We start from the raw sequence: 26,374 nt of genomic DNA, 5'->3' as shown, positions 1-26,374 counted from the left end.
GTGTAAAAGAGGCTAAAGTAGATATTGGACTGCTGGAACCTGATGCTGGAGAGGTAATGGGGACAAGGAAATGGCAAATGAACTGAATAAGTATATTGCATCAGTCTTCACTGTGGAACACATTAGCAATATGCTGGAAGTTCAAGAGTATCGGGTCAGAAGTGTGTGAAGTTACATTACTTGGGAGAACGTTTGTGGGATCTGAAGGTAGTTACCTGAACTAGATGGACTACACCTCAGTTCTGAAAGAGGTAGCTGAGGAGATTATAGAGGCATTAGTAATGATCTTTCAAGAATCAATTGATTCTAGCCTGGTTCTGGAGGACTGGAAAATTGCAAATGTCACTCCACTCTTCAAGAATGAAGAGAGGCAGAAAAAAGGAAATTATAAGCCTGTTAGTCTGACCTCAGTGGTTGGGAAGACATTGGAGTCGATTGTTAAGGATGAGGTTTTGGGGTACTTGGAGGCACATGTTAAAATAGGCTAATCAGCATGATTTCCTTAAGGGAAAATCTTGCCTGACAAATCTGTTGGGATTCTTTGAAGAAGTAGCAAGCAGGATAGACAAAGGAGAATCAGTGTACATTGTGTACTCGGATCTTCAGAAGGCATTTGATAAGGTGCCACACTTGAAGCTGCTTAACAAGCTTTGAGCCCATGCATGGTATTACAGGAAAGATGCTAGCATGGATAGAGCATTGGTTGATTGGCAGGAGGCAAAGAGTGGGATTAAAGAAAACTCGTTCTGGTTGGCTGCTAGTGACTAGGGTTATTCCACAGTAGTCTGTGTTGGGTCCACTTCTTTTCACATTGTATGTCAATGATTTGGATGATGTAGTTGATGGCTTTGTGACCAAATTTGCAGACAATACGAAATTTGGTGGAGGGGCAGGTAGTTTTGCGGATGCAGAGAGGCTGCAGAAGGACTTGGACAGATTAGAAGAATGGGCAAAGAAGTGGCAGTTGGAATACAGTCGAAACATAGAAAACCTACAGCACAATACAGGCCCTTCAGCCCACAAAGCTGTGCTGAACATGTGTGAAGAAGTGTATGGTCATGCACTTTCTTAGAAGAAATAAAAACGTAGTTATTTTCTAAATGGAGAAAAATGTTCAAAAATTCAAGGTGCAAAGGAACTTGGGTGTTCTTGTGCAGGATTCTCTAAAGGTTAATTTGCAGGTTGAGTCGGTGGTGAGGAAGGCAAATATGTTAGCATTCATTTTGAGAGGACTAGAATGTAAAAGCAAGGATGTGACATTGAAGTTTTGTAAGGTATACAGTACATCAAGTACTCAGATGACATATCATTGACACTACCAACGCTGATGACTGCATCAATAAATTTGCTGGGTGGTGCACAAACGACTATTTGGACCAGAACCCCAGTAAGACTAAGGAAATGGGTAGTGGATTTTAGAAAACAATGGTACACTGTCCAAAACCTGGAAATATGTGACCAGCGTGTTGGAGAATACAAGTACCTCGGCACAACTATAGATAACAAAATCACCTTTAAGACCAAGTGTTGATACACTCCAAGTGCTAACAATGGCTGTTTTTCCTTAGGAAGATGTCGAAATTTCAGGTCCAGCCATCGATTCTCCAGGCATTTTTTTAAAATGCTTCATTGAATCAGTATTAGCCTACAACGTCATGGCATGGTTCGGAGCAATGAGTACTATCAACCTCAGCTCACTCAACAGAATTGTCAGAATAAGTAGTAGAATCATTGGCCAGGAACAAGAATCACTCAGCAGCATCCATAAGAGAAGGACAATAAAGACTCAACAAATAGTGGAAGTCATTACACATACACCACACATACTACACTTTCATGCCAACTGGATGCTGCTACAGGTCCCAGCCCATCAGCATCAGAGGAGCCTTATTTAGTTTGTGCCTTCCTCCATTCATCTCCTTAACACCCAATTTTGAGTATATAGTATAGATAGCATCTTTGACAGTAAAGAGTCAGTTTTATCGTGTATTTGTATTTAAAATTAGATGCATTAATTTTTAGTATTTATTATCTATTGTATCTTACATTGTGTTAAACTATACAGGTTTCCCCCACTATTCGAAGATAGAGTATTCCTATGAAACAGTCCGTAAGCCGGAATGTCATAAAGTGAAGCAGCAATTACCATTTATTTATATGGGAAAAATTTGTGAGCGTTCACAGACCCAAAAAATAACCTACCAAATCATGCCAAATAGCACATAAAACCTAAAATAACAGTAACATATAGTAAAAACAGGAATAATCTGATAAATACACAGCCTATATAATGTAGGAATACTTTTCCACAATTATTGCAGCACTGTCCACCGCAGTGAAAATCTCACGCAAACGCTCAAGGGAGCACTCGCAGCAGAAACACAGGGCACAAGCGCACCTGGCAGAAGCACTCTTTCCAGTAAACTTTAAGCTATGAAGCTACCAAATAACACATAAAAATACACAGTCTATATAAAGTAGAAATAATGTATGTACAGTGTAGTTTCACTTACCAGAATCGGGAAGACTGTGAGCACACTGATGCTGGTGTGTTAGGCTGAGTCGGAGGTTGGGGTGGTGGGAGACTGGGGTGTCATCTCATCGTCATCTGTTTCCATCAGGGCAGGCAGGTCACCTTCTTCTACGTCTGCCTGCTTCAATGTCGAAGGTCGAGTTTCGTCGTCTGCTGTGGCTGATGTGGAAGGCTTGAAAAACGTCAGTATGCTTGACTGCTTAGCCTCGCTAATTTTTCTATCATACATTTCTTTGTAAGCACTCAAACCATCCTGCACATGTGCCCTAAACCTACGTACCTTTTCAAAATTAAAGTCATACTTTACTGCAATCATTGTCAATCGGAGTGAAAATCTCACGCAATTGCTTCCCGTTCAGTTCCTGGACGACTTCACTTTCACTAATGAGTTTGGTTTCAATTGTTATCATTTCCTCTTCTTCAGCTCTTCATCTCTCAGTTCTTGGTCCTGGGATGCCAAAACCTCTTCAACATCATCTTCGTCAACTTCCACAAACCCTTAGCCAAACTTACTATGTCCTTACTTTGTTCACCATGATCAAAACGCCTAATTGCGTCTAGTTTTATGCTAAGTGTAACACCCTTACGTGCTCTTTTAGGCTCTCCCAATACCTTAGAACTCATCTTGCTAACGGATGCACAAAATAAATCGACATAAAGCACAGATGCTCACAGGCACGTGTTTAAGCAATGCCAGCTAGAATGCAGTTCCAGGAGAGGAACTTGGCTGCTTGGCGCGCACTGCCTTTTCTCATAACAGTGAAAACACCTTCTGTTAGGGAAAACAGGTACCTAATGTAGGTCTTTTGTAACAGCGAGTTGACGTAAAGCGAACGTTCGAAAGTCTGGGGACACCTGTATGTAGTGTGGTGTTGTGCATTTTAAGTTCTGTGACGTTGTACTTACCACTGCACAAAGTTCCTCATGGAAATAAAGTGAATTGAATTGAAAGCTCTGGTGAAGCCTCACTTGGAGTCTTGTGAGCAGTTTTGAGCCTCTTATCTAAGAAAGGATTGGAGTGGGTTCAAAGGAGGATTATGAAAATGATTCTGATATTGAAAGGCTTGTCGCATGAGAATCGATGGATTGGTGGTTCTGGGTCTGTTCTCGTGGAATTCAGAAGAATGAGGGGTGAGCTCATTGAAACTTATTGAAAATTGAATGGCCGCAATAGTGTGGATGTGGAAAGGATGTTTCCTTATGATGGGGGAGTCTAGGACCAGAGGACACACCCCGAACTTGAGGATCATCCCTTTAGAATGGAGGAGGAATTTCTTTAGCCAGAGAATGATGAATCTATGGAATTTCCTTGCCATAAGGATCTGTGGAGGCCAAGTCACTGGGTATATTTAAGGCAGAGGTGATAGAGTCTTGATTAGTTAAGGTGTGAATGGGTACACGGTGAAGGCAGGAGATTGGGGCTAAGAGTGAAAACAGATAGACAGACATATTTTATTGATCCCAAGGGAAATTGGGTCTTCCATTGCAGAACGGACTCATTTTTCATTTTTCAATTTTTTAAAATCGATTTCCAAATAAAGAATATACAAATCGGAAGAGAAGTTTAATAAGTAGATAATAGCAACAACAAAAAGTATATAATATCAAAATCAAATAAGTAAAATATTATGCTGTTATATATGCAATGGTTAAAAAAAAACAACTCCTCATAACAATCATAAAAAAAAGGATTGGAAATTTTATTGATAGGAACCCCCCCCCCCCCCCCCCCACTAACTAAACTGAAACAAAAAAACAAAAAAAAAGAAAGAGAAAGAAAAGAAAGATTGGGCAGTCCAATTGAGGATAAAATTAGAAAAAACAGAGAGAGAGAGAGAGAGAGAGAGAGAGAGAGAGAGAAACACATCCTTCCAGTCATCTCTGAACCTTCATGGATAAGGATTTTCCCCAAAGAGAATAAAGAAAAATAAATAAATAAAAATAAATTAAATCATGTGAAAATATTGAATAAAAGGTCGGCAAACTTGTTCAAAATTAAAGGATGTATCAAATGTCCGGCTTCTAATTTTCTCCAGGCTTAGACATGACATAATGGAGGAGAGCCAATAGAAAACAGTAGGTGGGTTAGATTCTTTCCAATGTAGCAAAATAGCTCTTCTAGCCAGTAAAGTTGAAAAAGCTATCACACATTGGGCAGAAGCAGACGCTTTGCTTGCTTCCTCTGGAATAATCCCAAAAATTGCTGTAAGTGGATTAGGTTGAATATCCATATCTATAACTTTAGATAGTATTCCAAACACATCCCTCCAAAAATTATTTAAACTTACATATGACCAAAACATATGAGTTAGAGTAGCCATTTCTGCGTTACATCTGTCACAAATAGGGCTTATATTCGGAAAAATATGGGCCAATTTATCTTTGGACATATGGCCCTATGTACTGTCTTAAACTGAATTAAGATATGGCGTGCGCAGATAGATGAATTATTGACTAAATAATAAATTTTCCTCCATTGATTATCTGAAAGTGAATGTTGAAGTTCTACTTCCCAGGTACGTTGAACCCTATCATTAGGCGACATGCGAGAATTCATTAACTGTTTATAAATGATAGCTATTAATTGTTTTTGAAAAGGTTTAAACTGAAAAATAACATAAGCCAAATTTGAAGAGCAGGCCAAGGGGTAATTCGGTAAAAAATCATGTAAGAAATTCCAAACCTGTAAATACCTGAAAAAATTTGTATTAGAAATATCATATTTATCCATTAACTGTGAAAAAGACATTAAGCAGTCTTGTAAAAACAAATCTAAAAAAGTTATTATTCCTTTAATTTTCCATGTTAAAGCCTTATCCAAAGTTGATGGTTTAAAGAAGAAATTAGAATAAATATTACTAGAAAGTAAAAAATCATTTAATTTAAAAAATCTACAAAATTGAAACCAAATTTTTAAAGTATGTTTAACAATAGGGTTAAGAGCTTGTCTACCTATTCTGGAGAGCGAAAACGGAAGAGGAGCTCCATTAAAGAAGCTAACGAAAATCCCTTTACTGAATTTTCCTCCAACTGTAACCTTGAAGGGCGATCTTGGTCGTCTATATCATAAATCCAAAAAGTAATATAACGAATATTAATTGCCCAATAATAAAATCTAAAGTTCGGTAAAGCCAGTCTTACATTTTTTTGATTTTTGCAATAAAAGTTTATTCACTCTAGAGCTTTTATTATTCCAAACATAAGATAAAATCAAAGAATCTATTTTATCAAAAAATGTTTTTGGAACAAAAGAGGGAACTGCTTGAAATATATATACAATTTTGGTAGAATAACCATTTTTATAGCATTTATTCGACCTATCAATGACATTGACATAGGTGACCATTTAGAAAGCACCTGCTGAGTATATTCAACTAAAGGGAAGAATTTATACCTATATAGGTCTTTAAAATTTTTCGTAATTTTAATACCAAGGTAAGTAAAATGGTTTTTGGCAATATTAAAAGGTGTTTGATCATAATAATCAGAATAATTATTAATAGGAAATAATTCACTTTTATGTAAATTAAGTTTACATCCCGAAAAAGTACCAAATTCCATAAATATAGATAACATAGAAGGAATAGATTTCCTAGGATTTGAAATGTAAACTAATAAATCATCCATGTATAACGAAACCTTATGTAATTTATCCCCTCTAATACCCTGCACAGAATTAGAATCCCTAAGAGCAAGTGATTCTAAAGCCAAATTAAATAATAAAGGGCTAACAGGACAACCCTGACGGGTACCTCTATATAAGCTAAAGTAAGGAGACTTTTGATTATTAGTTAAAAGCCACTCCACCCTATCAAAGGCTTTCTCTGCATTCAAAGATACAATACATTCCAATTCTTTGGCTGAGGGGGAATAAATGATATTTAATAACCTTCAAATAGTAAAATGTGAATACCTATTTTTAATAAATCCTGTTTGATTGTTTGAGATAACATTAGGCAAGATAGTCTCAAGCCTATTTGCTAGAATCTTAGAGAGAATTTAAAAATCTACATTCAGTAAAGAAATAGGTCTATAGGATACACGTTCCAGTGGGTCTTTTCCTTTTTTTGGAATCAATGAAATTAGTGCTTCATAAAAAGTTTTAGGAAGGTTTCCAGAGGATGTAGAGTCGGTAAACATTTGATGAAGGTGTGGTATAAGCATTTCATGAAAGGTCTTGTAAAATTTTACCTTATAACCATCAGGTCCCAGAGCTTTACCTAATTGTTTAGAGGATATAGCCTTGGCTATCTCCTCTTGTTTAATAGGTGCATCTAACATATCGGCATCTTCAATTGAAATTTGGGGTATGTTTAACCTTTGCAAAAATTTATTCATAGTCATAGTACTATCAAAGAATTCAGTTTTATAAAGATTAGAATAAAAGTCCATAAATATCTTATAAATTTCATAAGGATCTAAAGTTTCTGTTCTATCTGGTCGGCAAATTTAAAAAATTTGTCTTCTGACCATCCCAGCCTTTAACTGACCCGCTAAAAGTTTAGCAGATTTTTCCCCATGTATATAAAATAAACTTTTAGATTTAAAAAGTTGCTGTTCAATGGGAAAGGTCAGAAGTAAATCATACTGTGATTGAAGTTCAACCCTTTCTTTATATAGGTCTTCAGTAGGTTTAACTGAATATGCTTTATCTACCTGTTTAATTTTATTAATAAGCACTGACAATTCCGCTTTAGTTTTCTTTCTCAAGGCTGCTGAATATGAGATTATCTATCCCCTAAGAAAAGATTTCAAGGTGTCCCATATAACCAGATTTGACATTCCTTCAGTTGTATTAAATTCAAAAAATATAGAAATTTGCTCCTTAATAAAATTAACAAAAGCTGGATCCTGTAACAATGCAGGGTTCAATCTCCACTGAAATTTTCAAAAATCTATCTGAAAGCTTAAGGGTTAACTTTAAAGGCGCGTGATCTGAAAGCACAATGATGTAATATGCACGTTCAACAACAGAGTTTAACATATGTGTATCTTAAAAAAAAGTAATCAATTCGAGAATATTTATGATGGACATGTGAGAAAAAAGAGAAATCTTTATCATTGGGGTGTTTATATCTCCAAATATCGACAAGGCGATATTCTAATAAAAAAGATTTAATACAAGCTGCCGCTTTATTTGGAAGCGACGGATTGGTTGATGACCTGTCAATCGCCAGATTTAAACAACAATTAAAGTCACCACCCATGATCAGCTTATATTCATTGAGATTCGGTAACTCTGAAAAAAGTTCCTTAAAAAAATCAGAATTATCTACATTAGGTTCGTGTACACACACCAGAGCTACCTTTTGCTCGCATAATAAACCAGTAACAATTAAAAATCTTCCAATCGAATCAGTAGTAGTATTAAGGTGTACAAAAGGGATTTTGGGGCTAAGAAATATAGAAACGCCTCTTGTTTTACAATCCAACAGTGAGTGAAATAAGGGTCCTTTCCAAAAACGAAAAAACCTGTTCTCCTCTTGTTTTCGTATATGATTTTCTTGAGCAAAAATATCAGCATTAAGTGTTTTTAATTTCTTAAAAATCTTTTTATGCTTAATGGGATGATTGACACTGTTCCAATTCCAAGATATTATATTGATTTTATTAACATCCATGTTTAAAATTGAGTTTAATATTATATAAAAGAAATGTTACGCAAGTACAGATTAAACCAAAAGGTACGGGTACAACCAGAAGGAGTGACGCATTTATGAAAGAGAAAGCCATCAAAAGAACTGCCCAATCAAGAAAAGAACCTACTCGAATAGACCCCTCCCCCACCCAATAGATAGAAATGAAGGAACCAATAGGCTGGTCCCGTGCTAACTAATAACCTTTGACCCTGTTCTCCATCTTGTAGCTCCATATTATAATAAAAAAAAGCAAAAATCCCATGGAAAATAGTCATAATAAAAGGCACAAACAGAATTCAACTACTATAATGTTATGTCTAACATTAATAAAAACATAATCAACAACGGCCATCTTAGAATCAGCTAAAGTAGCTTAAACATACATTCAAAAGAAGGAATAAATCCGGGCAAATAATGTTATAAACAATATTCTTTCTCTCGAAAAAGAAAAGTAAATGAGTGTGTGTGTGTGTGTATATATATGAATAAAACCTTAAGGTTAAACCTTAAAACCTATATATATATATATATATATATATATATATATATATATATTTTTTTTTTATATAAATATATATAAACAGACCTAAAACTATAAGTATTGAAGCAAATAAAAGAAATAATAAGGTTAATACACAGCAGGTCCTACACGGACCACTAAAGTACAATACTATAAAGATTCCCTACAAGACAGTTATATATGTACTAATTATTAATAAGATAAAGAAAAAATTAAATCAAACACGTCCCATACCAGAGAATGAAAAGGTATAACATGTACTTAACTCAAAAGCTCCATAAACAACTCTTACAGCAGATACTTCAAAATTGCCTATTGAGTAATTGGAGTAACTTTAATATTTTATTCAGTAGGCTTAACTTTAAGGTTTTCAATATACTCCCATCCCTCCTGAGGAGAGTAGATTCTCAATGATTGAGATTTTTCAGGAAAAATTATCAGCTTTGCTGGAAAGTGAAGGGAGGGATTTAAATTTAATTTATACATTTCACTCATAACTTCTCGATATTTCTTCCTTTCGGCAAAGATTTCGGGTGGATAATCTTCTACTATACGAATTTGTGTCGAATTGAAGAATAATTTCCGTTTCTTTCTGCTTCTCGAATAATAGTTTCTTTAGTCGCATAATAATGCAAAGAAAGTACAATTGCTCGAGGACGTAATTCGGCTGAACGCCAAAAAAATGGAATTCTGTGAGCTCTGTCAATTAAGGGGCTAGTTTCGAGGGTCTCATTGAAAAGTGAGTACAGCATATCTGAAAAGAATTTTAACAAATCGCCAGCTTCAGTATTTTCAGGCAGTCCCAGAATACGCAGATTCCTCCGAAGCCCTCTACTATCTAAATCAACCATTCTTTTCTTCGTTTTAGATAGTTCCGAGGTAATTTCATTAATTTTCTTTTCCATTGAAGATATCTTCATTCCTTGATCTTTAATAGTTTGCTTGAATAGATCATGCTCAGTCTCAATTCGGGTTGTAGTCTGCTGAAGTGTTTGAAGTTGAGAGTCCAAGTTTTCCAGAGAGTCTTGAATCGTAGAAATAGCTTTTTCGAGCTTCGTGTTTGAACCGGCCAGCTTATCAATATTAATATTAAGCGATCCGAATTCCGACTTCATGTCTTGTATTGAAGAAAATATTCCCGCTAGTGTAACAGGTTCCTCCATTTTCTTGGTTTGTACCGTTTGCTCCATTTCAGGGAAAGTCTTGCTGCTACGCAATTCAATACCAGAACTTTTCTCGGCCATTGTAATTAAGTCATGAATCCTTCAGTAAAAGTAGTAAATCATCAAAACTAAAAGGGATCTGTTAGTGGGATATAAAATACATTAAAAGAGAGAGAGCCGCTAGGAATGCGACCTACTCCATATGCTACAAGGTGGAGAATTGGCAGAACGGACTCAATGGGCCAAATAGCCTAATTCTGCTTGTGTATTTTATGGTCTTATGGAAGTAGCAGGCAAAGTTGATGAAACTGAACAGTGTTGATGCAGATGTCAATGTAGTGGAGAAAGAGTTGGGGACAGTTACTAGTGTGTACCAGTACTGGACTGTTCCATGTAGCCAATGAAAAGGCAGGCATAGCTGGGCCCCATGCAAGTAACCGTGGCTACACCTTTGGTTTGGACAAAGTGGGAATAATGAAAGGTGGTGGTGGAGAGGAACTGGTTATGTCCGTTGTCCGGAAAGAAATGGGGACCTTGATGGGAGATGGATATCTATAGGATCTGGCATCATTAGTGAAAATGAGGTGATCTGGGCCAGCGAGCTGAAAGTGAGTGAAGTGATGGAGAGAATGAGATTGTGACAGATGTAGGTAGGAAGGGTCTGAACCACGGGGGACAAAATTAAATTGAGGTATAGGACACAAGTTCAGTAGGGAAGGAGCAGGCAGAAATACTGGAACTACAGTGACATTAAGGTTTGTGAATTTTGGGAAGGAGGCAGAAATGAGCAGTGGAGGGCATGGGAACTAAGAGGCTGGTGTTAGTGGCTGGGAGATCTCTAGAGTTGATGAGGTTGGTGATGGTATGGGAGACTATGTTCTGATGCTTCATAGTGGAGTTCTGTTTAACAGGTAAGAGGTGGTGTCTGTGAGCTGCCTCGGCAGACTACGACTGTTACCAAATCAGATTACAGTGATTACATTTGCAAAATAAATTTCCCATTGTAATTACACTGGCACTTTCAATATTGTATGACACTTTTCTTCCGAGGAAATATCCAGCAGATGCAATCTCACTGGCTTTCCAGTCAGCCTTGAATGACCCAGACAATAGCAATATCTACATCAGGCTACTGTTTACTGACTACAGCTCAGTGTTCAACACTGTCATACCCGCAGTACTAATTAACAAGCTCCGAAATCTGGGTTTCTGTACCTTCCTCTGCAAGTGGTCCTTGATTTCCTCAATGGGAGACCACAGTCAGTGCGGATTGTAAATAGTATCCCTCCTGGTGCACCTCAAAGATGCGTGCTTAGCCCACTGCTTTACTCTCTCTACACCCATGACTGTGTGGCTAGGCACAGCTCAAATGCCATTGATAAATTTGCCAATGACACAACTATTGGCAGAATTTCAGTTGTTGACGAGCAGGCCAACTGAGTGGTTGAGTGCTGTCACAACAATCTTGCATTCAATATCAGTAAGACCAAGGAATTGATTGTGGACTTCAGGAAGAGGAAGTCGATGGAACATAAATCAGTCCTTATCGAAGGATCAACAGTGGGAAGGGTGAGTAATTTCAAGTTCTTGGGTGCCACATCTCTGAAGGTCTATCCTGAGCCCAACATATTGATGCAAGTACAAAGAGAGGTCACAGCAGTGGAAATATTTCATTAGGAATTTGAGGAGATTTGGTATGCCACTGAAGACTTCAGCAAACTTCTGCAGATGTATTGTGGAGAACATTCTAACTGGTTGCATCACTGTTTGTTATGGAGGGGCGACTGCACAGAATTGGAACATGCTGCACAAAGTCGTAAACTCAGCCAGCTCCATCATAGGGCAGCATCGTGGACATCATCAAAAGGTGATGTTTCAAAAAGGTGCCATCCATCATTAAAGACCTTTATCACCCAGGATGCCCTCTTCTTATTGCAACCATTAAGTAAGAGCATGACATAAGCCAGTGATATTAAGCCTGATTCTGATAAATTTTGGATATCCTTCAGGTTGTGTGTAAGTGAGATGAGCATTAGATCACATTGCATTGATTGTTTAACGGGGACACGACTACGCAAGCACTTGTAAGTCAGACCGTGAGTCAGCGGGAGTATTTAAAGACAAGTTTGTAGAAGTAGGTCATTTTCTTCAGCAGTTTAACGGGGACACGACTGCGCAAGCGCGTGTAAGTCGGACTGTGAGGCAGCGGGAGTATTTAAAGAGAACAGTTAGATGGAGCGGGCGACAGAGTAGAGGGAGACAGAGTAGGAAGGCTTTGTCTCAAGAGGCTTCGGCAAGCAGAGGCTGAGGACAAGCTTCACTCCAAGTGAGGTAAGGCTGGGTAAGTTCCTTTCAAAGGAGAAAGTTTCAAAAGTTGAGGCAATGTATTGGGTATGTCAAGGCAGCTGAGATCAGTCCTGTGGTTTGTTCATCCTGCAGCTTGTGGGAAATCAGGAATACTTCCAGTGTCCCTGACGACTATGAGTGCAGGAAGTGTGTCCAACTGCAGCTTCTGGCAGACCGCATTGAGCATCTGGAGCTGCGATTTGATTCACACTGGAGCATCCGCGATGCTGAGAAAGTTGTGGATAGCACGTTTAGTGAGTTGGCCACACCTCAGGTAAAGGCTACACAGGCAGAAAGGGAAGGGGTGGCCATTAGACAGCGTAGCTGTAGGCAGATAGTGCAGGAGTCCCCTGAGGTCATCTCCCTCCTAAACAGATATACTGTTTTGGATACTGTTGGGGGAGATGTCTCATCAGGGGAAGGCAGCAGCAGCCGAGTTCATTGCACCTTGGGTGGCTCTGCGGCACAGGAGGGAAGGAAAAGGAATGGGAGAGCTATAGTGATAAGGGATTCAATTGTAAGGGGAATAGATAGGCATTTCTGCAGCCGCAAACAAGACTCCAGGATGGTATGTTGCCTCCCTGGTGCAAGGGTCAGCGATGTCTCTGAGCGGCTGCAGGACATTCTGGAATGGGAGGGTGAACAGCCAGAGGTTGTGGTGCACATAGGTACCAATGATATAGGTAAAAAAACGAGGTGAGGTCCTACAAGGTGAATTTAGGGAGTTAGGAGATAAACTAAAAAGTAGGACCACAAAGATAACCTCTGGATTACTACCAGTGCCACGTGCTAGTCGGAGTAGAAATAGGAGGATATTTCAGTTGAATACGTGGCTTGAAAAATGGTGCAAGGGGGAGGGATTCAAATTTCTGGGGCATTGGAACCAGTTCTGGGGGAGGTGGGACCGGTATAAACAGGACGGTCTGCACCTGGGCTGGACTGGAACCAATGTCCTATGGGGAGCGTTTCCTACTGCTGTTCAGGAGGATTTAAACTAATGTGGCATGGGGATGGGAACAAGTGCAGAGAGACAGAGGGGTGTAAAATGAAGGTAGAAGCAAAAAGTAGTAAGGTGAAAAGTAAAAGTGGCAGGCAGGCAAATCCAGGGCAAAAAGCAAAAAGGGACACTTTTCAACATAATTGTATAAGAGCTAAGAGTGTTGTAAAAACAAGCCTGAAGGCTTTGTGTGTCAATGCGAGGAGCATTCGTAACAAGGTGGATGAATTGAATGTGCAGATAGTTAATAATGAATATGATATAGTTGGGATCACAGAGACATGGCTTTAGGGTGACCAAGGATGGGAGCTCAACATCCAGGGATATTCAATATTCAGGAGGAATAGACAGGAAAGAAAAGGAGGTGGGGTAGCATTGCTGGTTAGAGAGGAGATTAACACAATAGAAAGGAAGGACATTAGCCTGGAGGATGTGGAATCGATATGGGTAGAGCTGCATAACACTAAGGGACAGAAAACGCTGGTGGGAATTGTGTACAGGTCACCTAACAGTAGTAGTGAGGTTGGGGATGGCATTCAACAGGAAATTAGAATTGCGTCCAATAAAGGAACAGTAGTTATAATGGGTGACTTCAATCTACATATAGATTGGGTGAACCAAATTGGTAAGGGTGCTGAGGAAGAGGATTTCTTGGAATGTATGCGGGATGGTTTTCTGAACCAACATGTCAAGGAACCAACTAGAGAGCAGGCCATTCTAGATTGGGTATTGAGCAATGAGGAAGGGTTAGTTAGCAATCTTGTCGTGCGAAGCCCCTTGGGTAAGAGTGAACATAATATGGTGGAATTCTTCATTAAGATGGAGAGTGACATAGTTAATTCAGAATCAAAGGTTCTGAACTTAAAGAAGGGTAACTTTGAAGGTATGAGACATGAATTAGCTAAGATAGACTGGCAAATGATACTTCAAGGGTTGACAGTGGATATGCAATGGCAAGCTTTTAAAGATCGCATGGATGAACTACAACAAGTGTTCATCCCAGTTTGGCAAAAGAATAAACCAGTGAAGGTAGTGCACCCGTGGCTGACAAGGGAAATTAGGGATAGTATCAAGTACAAAAAAGAAACATATAAATTAACAAAAAAAAGCGGCACACCTGAGGACTGGGAGGAATTCAGAGTGCAGCAGAGGAGGACAAAGGGCTTAATTAGGAAAGGGAAAAAAGATTATGAGAGAAAACTGGTAGGGAACATAAAAACTGACTGTAAAAGCTTTTATAGATATGTGAAAAGAAAAAGATTGGTCAAAACAAATGTAGGTCCCTTACAGTCAAAAACAGGCTAATTGATCATAGGAAACAAAGACATGGCAGACCAATTGAATAACTACTTTGGTTCTGTCTTCACTAAGGAGGACATAAATAATCTTCCAGAAATAGTAAGGGACCAAGGGTCTAATGAGATGGAGGAACTGAGGGAAATACATGTTAGTAAGGAAGTGGTGTTAGGTAAATTGAAGGGATTAAAGGCAGATAAATCCCCAGGGCCAGATGGTCTGCATCCCAGAGTGCTTAAAGAAGTAGCCCAAGAAATGGTGGATGCATTAGTGATAATTTTTCAAAACTCCTTAGGTTCTGGATTAGTTCCTGAGGATTGGAGGGTGGCTAATGTAACCCCACTTTTTAAAAAAGGAGGGAGAGAGAAACTGGGGAATTATAGACCGGTTAGTCTGACATCGGTGGTGGGGAAAATGCTGGAGTCGGTTATCAAAGATGTGACAACAGCACATTTGGAAAGAGGTGAAATCATTGGACAAAGTCAGCATGGATTTGTGAAAGGAAAATCAGGTCTGACGAATCTTATAGAATTTTTTGAAGATGTAACTAGTAGAGTGGATAGGGGAGAGCCAGTGGATGTGGTATATTTAGATTTTCAAAAGGCTTTTGACAAGGTCCCACACAGGAGATTAGTGTGCAAACTTAAAGCACACGGTATTGAGGGTATGGTATTGATGTGAATAGACAATTGGTTGCCAGACGGGAAGCAAAGTGTGGGAGTAAACGGGACCTTTTCAGAATGGCAGGCAGTGACTAGTGGGGTACCACAAGGCTCAGTGCTGGGACCCCAGTTGTTTACAATATATATTAATGATTTAGATGAGGGAATTAAATGCAGCATCTCCAAGTTTGCGGATGACACGAAGCTGGGTGGCGGTGTTAGCTGTGAGGAAGATGCTAAGAGGATGCAGGATGACTTGGATAGGTTAGATGAGTGGGCAAATTCATGGCAGATGCAATTTAATGTGGATAAATGTGAGGTTATCCACTTTTGTTGCAAGAATAGAAAAACAGATTATTATCTGAATGTTGGCGGATTAGGAAAAGGGGAGGTTCAACAAGATCTGGGTGTCATTGTACACCAGTCATTGAAGGAGGGCATGCAGGTACAGCAGGCGGTGAAAAAGGCAAATGGTATGTTGGCATTCATAGCAAAAGGATTTAAGTACAGGAGCAGGGAGGTTCTACTGCAGTTGGACAAGGCCTTGGTGAGACCGCACCTAGAGTATTGTGTGCAGTTTTGGTCCCCTAATCTGAGGAAAGACATTCTTGCCATAGAGGGAGTACAAAAACGGTTCACCAGATTGATTCCTGGGATGGCAGGACTTTCATATGAAGAAAGACTGGATCGACTAGGCTTATACTCACTAGAATTTAGAAGATTGAGGGGGGATCTTATTGAAACATATAGAATTCTAAAGGGATTTGACAGGCTAGATGCAGGTAGGTTGTTTCCGATGTTGGGGAAGTCCAGAACGAGGGGTCACAGTTTAAGGATAAAGGGGAAGCCTTTTAGGACTGAGATGAGGAAAAACTTCTTCACACAGAGAGTGGTGAATCTGTGGAATTCTCTGCCACAGGAAACAGTTGAGGCCGGTTCATTGGCTATATTTAAGAGGAAGTTAGATATGGTACTTGTGGCTAAAGGGATCAGGGGGTATTGAGAGAATGCAGGTACAGTGTTCTGAGTTGGATGATCAGCCATGATCATACTGAATGGCAGTGCAGGCTCGAAGGGCCGAATGGCCTACTCCTGCACCTATTTTCTATGTTTCTATGTATCCTTAATTTTAGAGACCATATACGAGGGGTGATTGATAAGTTCGTGGCCTAAGGTAGAAGGAGATGAGTTATACAGCTCTCATTACATGCACATGCAGTCAACTGTGAGTGATTATGCAGAAAGTTTGAAGTTAATAACTCATCTCTACCTTAGGCCACGAACATATCAATTACCCCGATGAGTTATTAACTGATCAGTTATTAACTTCCATCTTTCTGCATAATCACGCAAAGAGTTGAACTGCATGTGCATTTAATAAGAGCTGTGTAACTCATCTCCTTCTACCTTAGGCCATGAACTTATCAATCACCCCTGCTGTGGACACTTTCTGGAGTTCCAAGATCCATATGCTCCACAACTGCTGGACTAAGTGTAAAATGCAGGAGGGGACTATGTTGAAAAATATATGTGCTAGGTTTTCTAAAATTGACTCCTTCTGCCTTAGGCCACAAACTTACTAATCACCCCTCATATGAATTGCCACCTTCCAGGTATTTTTCTTACTTTTTTTTGCATGATGGAGAGAATTTGAGCCATTGGGAAAAAAGATTGGTTAGCACAGGTGATCATGCTTGTTTCTTTTCTATTAAATTTCTCGCTTTATTTGCATACTTGGCTGTTTTTCACACATTGGTTTTAAGTATATTAGTAGAATCTTACAAAAATATACAATGGTTAAAGTCAGAAGGAAAAATAAATGTGCAAACCCCAGGTGTTTGCCTTTCCTTTGATGGATATTGGTGGGACTGCAGATGATGCAATCTGGAGCAAAAAGCCAACTGCTAGAACAACTCAGCAGCATCTACAGGAGGAAGATGGGCTGAGATCCTACATCAGGACTAAGCGTAGAGAGTATAATAGAACATAGAAAATGACAGCACAGTCTAGGCTCTTTGGCCTACAACATCAATCTATCCTTTTCTTGCCATGTGGCCTTTCTTGTTCTTTCATCTATGTGCTTACCTCATAGTCTCTTTCTAGTCCCTAATGTTTCCGTCTCTATCACTTCACCCAGCTATGCATTCCATACACTTTATTGTACACTGCAAAAAAAAACTACTTTTGACATCTCCCTATACTTCCCTCCAATCACCTTAAAGGTATGCCGTATTGTTACTTTTCATCCAACTTTGTTCTTTGAGCTAGGTACTAAAAGCATCAACTTTCTCTTAAATCCCTACTTAAAACTTTCCATACAATGATAATGGATAAAATTGCCAAATGATCCCATGTGTATTTCAGTAATGCTATTCTGTACAATTGTTGTTTTGTTTCTTTTAAATTCATGCTTTTTTTGTCATTTCAGAGAGCTTAGAAAAATTAGTTTTCTTGAATCTGAATGACAACAAGCTAACAACTTTGCCTGATGAAATAAACAGGTACTGGAAATAACAATCTATTATCTTTCTACAGTAGTATCACTCTGCAAACAAGCTGTCTCAATAATGAAGTTTTCCTTTATCACAACTGCCTCTCCATCTGTCTTGAAGGTGAATACTGACCAGACTTATTCAAAGCTTTCATACATAACCCCAGATAATAAGCTTTGGCAATTACACGTTGCTGACTTCATCTATCATTTTTATGTGGCTATAGTCCATCCTGAAAATGCTACAATTTTATCCTGGGGACCCAAGTCTAATCTTAAACCTTATCATATAATTTACAGCTGTAGCTTAACTAACACAACAATTATAATAACAAAAACATAGACTTTCTAGCTCAGTAGTTACAATATGTTAAATAGTAGGGAATCTGAATAGAGTATGCTTAACCAATTCATGAATATCTAATTAATAGGAGCTTGTAACAATTCATTTTCAGAAAGTCTGACTTTTTTGTATTACTGTTAAGAAACATCAAGCAGCTGATAGGATATTCAGGATAGAAAATAATTCAGCTTTTAGATATAAACAGGTATTTCAGCATAATTAAATCCCAATACTGCAGAATATCACTTGCTACTTACATGAATTTTGTGAGTAGTGAGACAGCTGTTAAAGGTTCCATATTTCTTAATGTTAAGAAAGTTTTCTTCATGATGTTGTGAATTACTTAATGTTAGATTTAAAGCTTATCAAGCTCTATTGTCCCCTGCATTAGAATAACTTTTAATCTGCTATTTGATAAAAATCCAGAACTTTCACTTAATACAGCATCATCTCAGTAAGATTACTCTGTAATACAAGTATAGATACACACCTCTTTACAAAGTCATAGTAAAATATTGGAGGCATTTATAAAAATTAGATTCAGTTTAAATTTCTCAAAATTTCTCTGGCTTTTATTTACAGAAGGTATCACTGTATAATTTTATCAGGTGATTTAGAACATAGAACATACAAATTTACAGCTCTTTACAGGCCCTTCGGCCCACAATGTTGTGCCAACCATGCTCTAGATACTGCCTCAAATTTCCCTAGCATAAAGCCCTCTATTTTTCTAAGCACCATGTACCTATCTAAGAGGCTCTTGAAAGACCCTATTGTATCCGCTTCCACCACTGCTGCTAGCATGCACTCCATGCACCACCACTCTCTGTGTGGAAAAAGTTACCTCTGACATCCCCTTAGTACCTATTTCCAAGCACCTTAAAACTGTGCCCCCTCATATTAGCCATTTCAACCTTGGGAAAAAGCCCCTGACTATCCTCATGATCAATGCCCCTCATCAGCTTATACACCTCTATCAGGTCACCTCTCATCCTCCGTCGCTTCAAGGAGAAAAGGTCAAGTACACTCAACTTATTCTCATAAGGTATGCCATTCATTCCAGGCAACATCCTTGTAAATCTCCTCTGCATTCTCTCTGTTCATTGTTTTATTATTGCAGGCTGATGGGACTCCAATATCTTTATGTGAACACTAATCAACTGGAGAGCATTCCGCATAAACTTTGTCTCTTGCAGCAGCTTTGTGAACTGCATTTAGCAAACAATAAACTTAAATCACTTCCACATGACATTGGATATTTGACTAATTTAAAGAAACTTTCTGTGCCAAGAAATCAAATCCAGGAGCTTCCAGAAGTAAGTTGATGTGATAGAGCCTTAAAATATATGTATACACTTATCTCCACAGGAATTTTCATAATTGTCTATGTGGAATAAATAGGAAATGTTTATGTATTAAGTTTCCGTAGGTTTGGGTGTATCTCATGCTGAAATTGTCGAACAACTCTGATAGCTGTAGTAGAAATTCTACACCATTACATCCATTGGTTTACTTCATTATACCATAGTGGGTGCAACTAGTAGATCTGCTGCTTCATAGCTCCAGTGACTTGTGTTCAGTCTGACCTGCACTGCTGTCAGTATGTATTTGAAGGTTCTCATTGTAACCACGTGCCTTCATTCATTACCTCAGAGATCTGTGGATGTTACATTATCTGACCATTGAAAATTGCCCTAACGTGTATAATTAAATATTCTAATCATTTTTTTTTGGCAGAAAATCTTATTAAAGACAAATAAATGAAGTTGATTTTACTGGGGCTTTTTGAAGCAGAGACTTTGGGTGAATTTAGAAATCTGAAAACAATGGTATAGAAACAGGGGTAGGCAACCTTAAGCACAAATGATTTTCTAGCATGTGTTACTCATTAATTTGAGGCAATACATAACTAGATGTATTTAAATGGATAATTCCCATATTTCAAGTTTTAAATTACATTTATCTAGCCCACCATCCACTCATTAATGTGCAGTCTGGCCCACAGAGGCAAAATTGTTGCCGACTCCTGGTATAGAGTATCATTACATTCATCTGAGTTGGCAGACAGGATCTTGAATCATTGTCTGATTTGAAAGGTAGCAAGCCTTGGCAGAACAGCACTCCTTTAATAATGTCATTACAGAATATTTACTCCTGTCCTGAGTTGAAGCTTCAACCTTCAAGTAAGGATTCATTCAGCCGAGTTAAATAATACGTGTAACTTGATATTTTTGTCAAATTCAAAATAAAATGGCAATTAAGTATAACCGTAGAACCTACTCAGTTGAAATCATTGTAAAAATATCTAACATTTTGAATCTGATTCTGATAGTAACAAAATATTTGGTTCACTTGTTAAGTCCCTGTTAGGTTATTTCTTATTGACTTTGATTGGAGCTGTTCCAAATATAGCTGGAATTTGTTATTGTCTCATTTAGAGGTATAAGATGACATTTTTGGTCGACCCTGGTGTATGAGCTTGATTGTTTGCAAAAGCAGATAACCTACATGCCATGGGCTCCATGTTGTGCTTTGTTATCAATTTTTAAAACTGAGCTAACTGCCTCGTTCCTGTTATCTCCCCCTCCTTTCTTGAAATGGAGTGTTACTTTTAGTCTCTACTCTGCCAGAAACGTTTCCTTCTATCAAATTTTGCAAGGTAACAACCAATTTATCTGTATATCTTTAGCCATCTCTTTATAAAAGACAAATCATCGCAGCTCCATAAAATAGTTAAGTCACATGGAGAATTTTTTTACACTAAAATGTTTTAACTATGAAACTAGAGATTTAACTAAAATTGAATCTCTAAAACTATTAAACTATTTACTGTAACTAATTATACTGAGAAAGTACTGTTGCTTATAAAGGGAAAAGGAGAGACTAACATATGACTATTTTTGTTTTGTGTTACTTCTCCAGGAATTATGTATTCTAAGGAAGCTAAAAGTTCTAGATGTGGCTGGAAATCAGTTAAATATTTTTCCAACAGGGGTAAGTTCCATTGTCAAAATTATAATTCATTATGATACTTTGTTTTCCATATTTTTACTTTTCCTTATAGTATCACCTGAGACAATCAGAAGTGGTATAACAGCACAGCAGGCAGTGTTGATGCCTGACAGCTCCAGTGACTTGAGTTTGTTATAGAGATGGCAGATTCTTTTGAAGGTTTTCCCTTGGCTACTCTGGTTTATTTCCACATCTCAAAAACAAATAAGTTAATCGGTTAATTGATCACTTTAAATTGTCCCTTTAGAATTGAGGGAAGTTGATGGCAAGGTGGGAAGAATGAAAAAAAGTGATTAGTGTAGGGTTGCTTTAAAAGGGTGCTCGATGATTCTGCAGACTTGGTGAACTGAATGTCCAGCACTGTGATTCTGTCAATCATAAATAGTTATTATACCCAATTTACTTCAAACAGTTTTTTTCTTTCTTTGTTGAATTCATTCTAATTACATAACAGTTTTGACACAGCTGCACAAAACTACTATGATAAGATGGACTCTTGACCTCATAATCTACTTTGTTCTGTCCTTGCACCTTATTGTTTGTGCCTTAGGGGTGGCCAGAAAGGATTTCTGAAACAATACTGTATGTAGGTGAGCCGAATGGAGGAAAGGCAAGACTGGATCTAGTACTAGGCAATGAACCTGGTCAGGAGATAGATCTCACAGTGGGTAAGCATTTTGTAGACCGTGACTACAGGTCCCTCACCTTTATTATAGTCTTGGACAGGGATAGGAGCAACCAGTATCAAAAAATATTTAATTGGGGTACGGTAGGTCCTCACTGTCCAAAGGAGTAATACGAAAAGATTGGAGAGTGGCAAATGTTATTCCTTCGTTCAAGAAAGATAATAAAGATAATCATGTAAAATAAAGACCATTGATTCTTATGAGAATGCTGGGCAAACTATTGGAGAGGACTCTTAGAGTCAGGATTTATGAGCATTTGGAGAAGCATAGTCTGACAGAATTCGCCAGCATGACATCATGAGGAGCACGTCATGCCTCACAAGCCTAATTAAATTTTTTGTGGAAGTGATTAAACAAATTGCTGAAGGTAGAGCAGTGGATGTGAGGTATATTGATTTTAGTAAGGCTTTCAGCAAGGTTTCCCATCAATGGCTAACTCATAAAGCCATTGGATCCAGGGAAACTTGGCTGTTGGTATTGGATTGGTTTGTCCACAGAAGGCAGAGGGTAGAAGAAGATGAGATGTATTCTGCCCGGAGTGCGGTGATCAGTGGTGTTCTGCAGGAATCTGCTCTTTCTGATTTTTGTAAATCACTTGGGTAAGGAAGTGGAAGGATGGGTTAGTATGAATGAAGATGCCATGAAGGTTGGTACTGGTATGGATAATAGAGAAGGTTGTTATAGGACATTGGTAGAATGAGGTGCTGGGCTGAGAAATGATAGATGTGTTGCCTTTGGTGATGGTAGGGACAGACACGTTATGGACATTTAAGAGACTTTTCAGTAGGCATATAGATGAATAAAAATGGACAATTATGTGAGAGGGAAGAGTTAAGTTGATATTCGTGTAGGTTAACAGATTGGCACAAAATCGTAGGGCGAAGGACCTGTACTGAACCTTCTTGACGAAACCTCCATGCGGAACCTCATCAAAGGCCTTGCCTTCATCAACTTTCCATATAACCATATAACAATCACAGCACGGAAACAGGCCATCTTGGCCCTCCTAGTCCGTGCAGAACCCTTAATCTCACCTAGTCCCACCTACCCGCACTCAGCCCATAACCCTCCACTCCTTTCCTGTCCATATACCTATCCAATTTTACCTTAAATGACAGAACTGAACTGGCCTCTACTACTTCTACAGGAAGCTCATTCCACACAGCTATCATTCTTTGAGTAAAGAAATACCCCCTCGTGTTTCCCTTAAACTTCTGCCCCCTAACTCTCAAATCATGTCCTCTAGTTTGAATCTCCCCTACTCTCAATGGAAACAGCCTGTTCACGTCAACTCTATCTATCCCTGGTAACTTTCCTGGTAACTTTCTCAAAACTGTAAGATTGGTTAGATATGGCCTACCATGCACAAAGCCATGTTGACTATCTCTTATCAGTAGCTGTCTATTCAAATACTTATATACCTGGTCCCTTAGAATACCTCCCAATAACTCCCCGTCTACTGATGTCAGGCTCGACAGCCTATCATTTCCTGGCTTATTCCTAGAACCTTTCTTAAGCAACATTGTTAGCCATCCTCCGATCCTCTGGCATCTCACCTGTGGCTAAGGACATTTTAAATATCTCTGTTACGGCCCCTGCAATTTCTGCACTAGCCTCCCACAAGGTCCAAGGGAACACCTTGTCAGGCCTGGGGATTTTTCCACTCTGCTTCATGACAGGAAACACCTCTCCTCTATTGATCCATCATTACTGCTGCTTTGCCTCACTTGATTCTGTGAACATCTCCCGAGTAAATGCAGATACAAAAATTCCATGTAAGATCTTCCCTACCTCGTTCGTCTATATGCATAGATGACCACTCTGATCTTCCAGAGACCCTATTTTGTTCTTTGCTTTCCTTTTGCTCTTATTATATCTGTAGAATCACTTGGGGTTTGCCTTCACTTTGCGAGAACAACCTCCTGCCCTCCTGATTTCCTGGTTAAGTGTTCCAACTACCTCATTTGCTCCTTCCTGCCTATGCCTGCTATGCACTTCCTTTTTCTTAACCTGGGCTTCTATCTCCTGAAAACCAAGGTTCCCTAAACTTGTTTATTCTGACAGGAATATACAAAGTCTGTACTCTCAAAATTTTTCTTTTGAAGGCCTCTCCCTTATCAATTGCACCTTTGCAAGAAAACAACCTGTCCCAATCCACACTTGCCAGATCCTTTCTGATACAATCAAGATTGGCTTATCTCCATTTTAGAATCTCAACCCAAGGAGCAGACCTATCCTTCTCCATAATAGTCTTGAAAGGAAAGGCGTTATGATCACTAGATGCAGTGTTCCCAAACTTATATCACCTTCCTGTCTTATTCCATGAAAGGAGATCTTATATCGCACTGTCTCTACTTAGGCCTTTATGTACTGACTAAGCAAACTTTCCTGAACAGACATGACAAACTCTATTCCATCCAGCCATTTTACAGTATGAAAGTTGGTCAATATGTAGAAAGTTAAAATCTATTAACCCTGTAACAGTCTGCACTCTCCCTGGAAGCTTGCTCCTCTAAATCCCGCTGACATGTGGGAGATCTATAATATAATCCAAATAACATGGTCATCCCTTTCTTATTCTTCAGTTTCATCCTTATAGCTTTAGTATATGAGCCCTCTATTCTGTCCTGTCTGAGCATTTCTGTTACATTTTCCCTGACTAGTACTGCCACCCCTTCTCCTTTAATCCCTTTCGCTCTATCATATTTAAAACAACAGAACCCTGGAACACTGAGCTGCCAGTTGTGCTGCTGCTGTAACCAAGTCTCACTAATGGCTACAGTGCCATAATTTTTATGTGCCAAACCATGCCCTAAGCTCATCTGCCTTCCCATGAAACACTCAGGTTCTGTCAGCTGTGTAAGTCTAGGGAAGACAATCTCCATCCCCATCAAACGTGTGAGATTCAGATGTGAGCCCACCCTGAAAACCCCCCCTATTGGTGTAGATGCTGCATGATTTGTTACCCTATTACAAATCAGTACCATGAGATAACAGACAGTACACTGCATGCAATTAAATGATTTAGTTTTATAATTCTTAATTTGACAAGGCTAGTGAAGAAAAAGCAAAAATAGAAAAGGGCCCATTTTAATGGAACAGTCTAATGTGCACAAGTTGGCGCTTACGGTTTCCCCTTTGCCAATCCTCCTTCGATCTCCCCAGCCTTCGTCGGGTCATGGCTCTGCTCCAGGTTGAATCCTACGAGCTCTTCTCTCCAGCAACTTCTGTCTTCATCTCCCGCTGAACAAAAGACCCAGATCACCCCGATGTCAGGCACATGGCACAAAACATACTCCCGTCATTGGAGGGCTCATATTCTAACACACCTGTTAACTCTAACCATAACCCAAACATTGCTTCTACAGAAAGACCATTACATATGCAGTGAAACCCTTCCCAGGGTGTTACTCCTATAATATTCCTTGCATTGAAATATACACATCTCAGCACATTGGCCCACCATGCTCAACCTTTCAATTAACAACTTTGTACGTAGGCTTATCAATATCTTTCCCCACAACCACTCCACTATCTGCTCTGGCGCTCTGGTTCCCATCTCCCTATAACTCTAGTTTAACCCTCCCATGTTATACTAGCCAGCCTTCCTGCAAGGATGTTTGCCCCTCCATTTAAGATGTAAATCATCCCTTCTGTACAGGTCCCACCTTCCGTGGAAGAGAGCCCAATGATCCAAAAATCTGAAGCCTTCCCTCCTGCACCATCCCCTTAGCCCCATTTTAAACTGTATGATCTTCTTATTTTTGATCTCAGATACACAGTACCAGTTATTCTGCAATGGAAATAATGAGGCATAGATAATTGCAACGTACTTAGCATCACCAGTACATTTATTGTGTTCTTGCAAGATAAAGGGATGCACAATTGCTGGAAGCAGTAACAGTCAATTCTGTATCCATTGTCTCAGCAGACAAGAGAGGTAACTGCCATGCAGTGATTTGTTGGCTATTGTTTTGTGCAGGATGAGCTGTTTTGTATTATTTGACAGTTTAATGTCCTATTTCTAGGTAACTACTATTTATTCTGGTTTTACTGACAAATCAGGCTTGCTCACTAGTTTCGCTTGCAGCAATGCATAGATTATTGCAAGTGATAATATTCACATATCTAATCATCCTCAAATCCCACTTCTCACTCATCCACAATATCTTTTGATTGGATTGGTAAAATGCAGATTGGTTAATTGTGCATCTCTTATTGTCCTCTTCCCCACACAATATCTGTAGCCTTATAAATTTCTGCTTTTACCTAGCCAAGAAATCCACCCACGCTAATCCTAAATCATAAAGTGATGAAGAAGATGCCACTAGTTCAGATATTACGTGTACTGTAGATGGTAATTTAAAAATGAAATCTGTTTGTGGTAAATAAAATGGGGCATGAGTGATGGCTAGCCAGACAAAGTGGGATAAGAACATTGTAAGCCAGCTTCCGAGAACTCAGATAAATGTTTTGATAGGATTTCTTACAACTGAAGTGTGACTTACACAAAAAGACTTTTGGCATTGATAGACTGAAAGCCTGTGTAAAATATGAAGGAACATGAACGGGTAGTTCAAACCCAGTTACAATCTGTGCAAAGAAATTTCTCCTTATCTAACTTCTATGTGGCTGACCTGAAACTATATCCTCAAGTTTAGAATCTTTGAATAATCTGTCCCTAGG

General features: G+C 38.8%; 1 protein-coding gene across 1 annotated transcript in view; it reads left to right on the top strand.

The window, feature by feature from the left end:
- lrrc69 (leucine rich repeat containing 69) overlaps positions 1-26,374 on the top strand; it is a 54,167-nt gene that overhangs the window by 8,784 nt on the left and 19,009 nt on the right. Inside the window, exons 3-5 of the mRNA XM_059978779.1 lie at positions 17,585-17,657; positions 19,111-19,306; positions 20,913-20,984. Coding sequence (XP_059834762.1) covers positions 17,585-17,657; positions 19,111-19,306; positions 20,913-20,984 — 341 coding nt within the window. The remainder of the gene's footprint in view (positions 1-17,584; positions 17,658-19,110; positions 19,307-20,912; positions 20,985-26,374) is intronic.

Source organism: Hypanus sabinus, chromosome 1 (assembly GCF_030144855.1).
Source record: "Hypanus sabinus isolate sHypSab1 chromosome 1, sHypSab1.hap1, whole genome shotgun sequence".
In the NCBI taxonomy this organism is placed as follows: Eukaryota; Metazoa; Chordata; class Chondrichthyes; order Myliobatiformes; family Dasyatidae; genus Hypanus; species Hypanus sabinus.
Note: the sequence above shows the minus strand (reverse complement) of the source record. Positions and strands in the feature narration are given on the sequence as shown.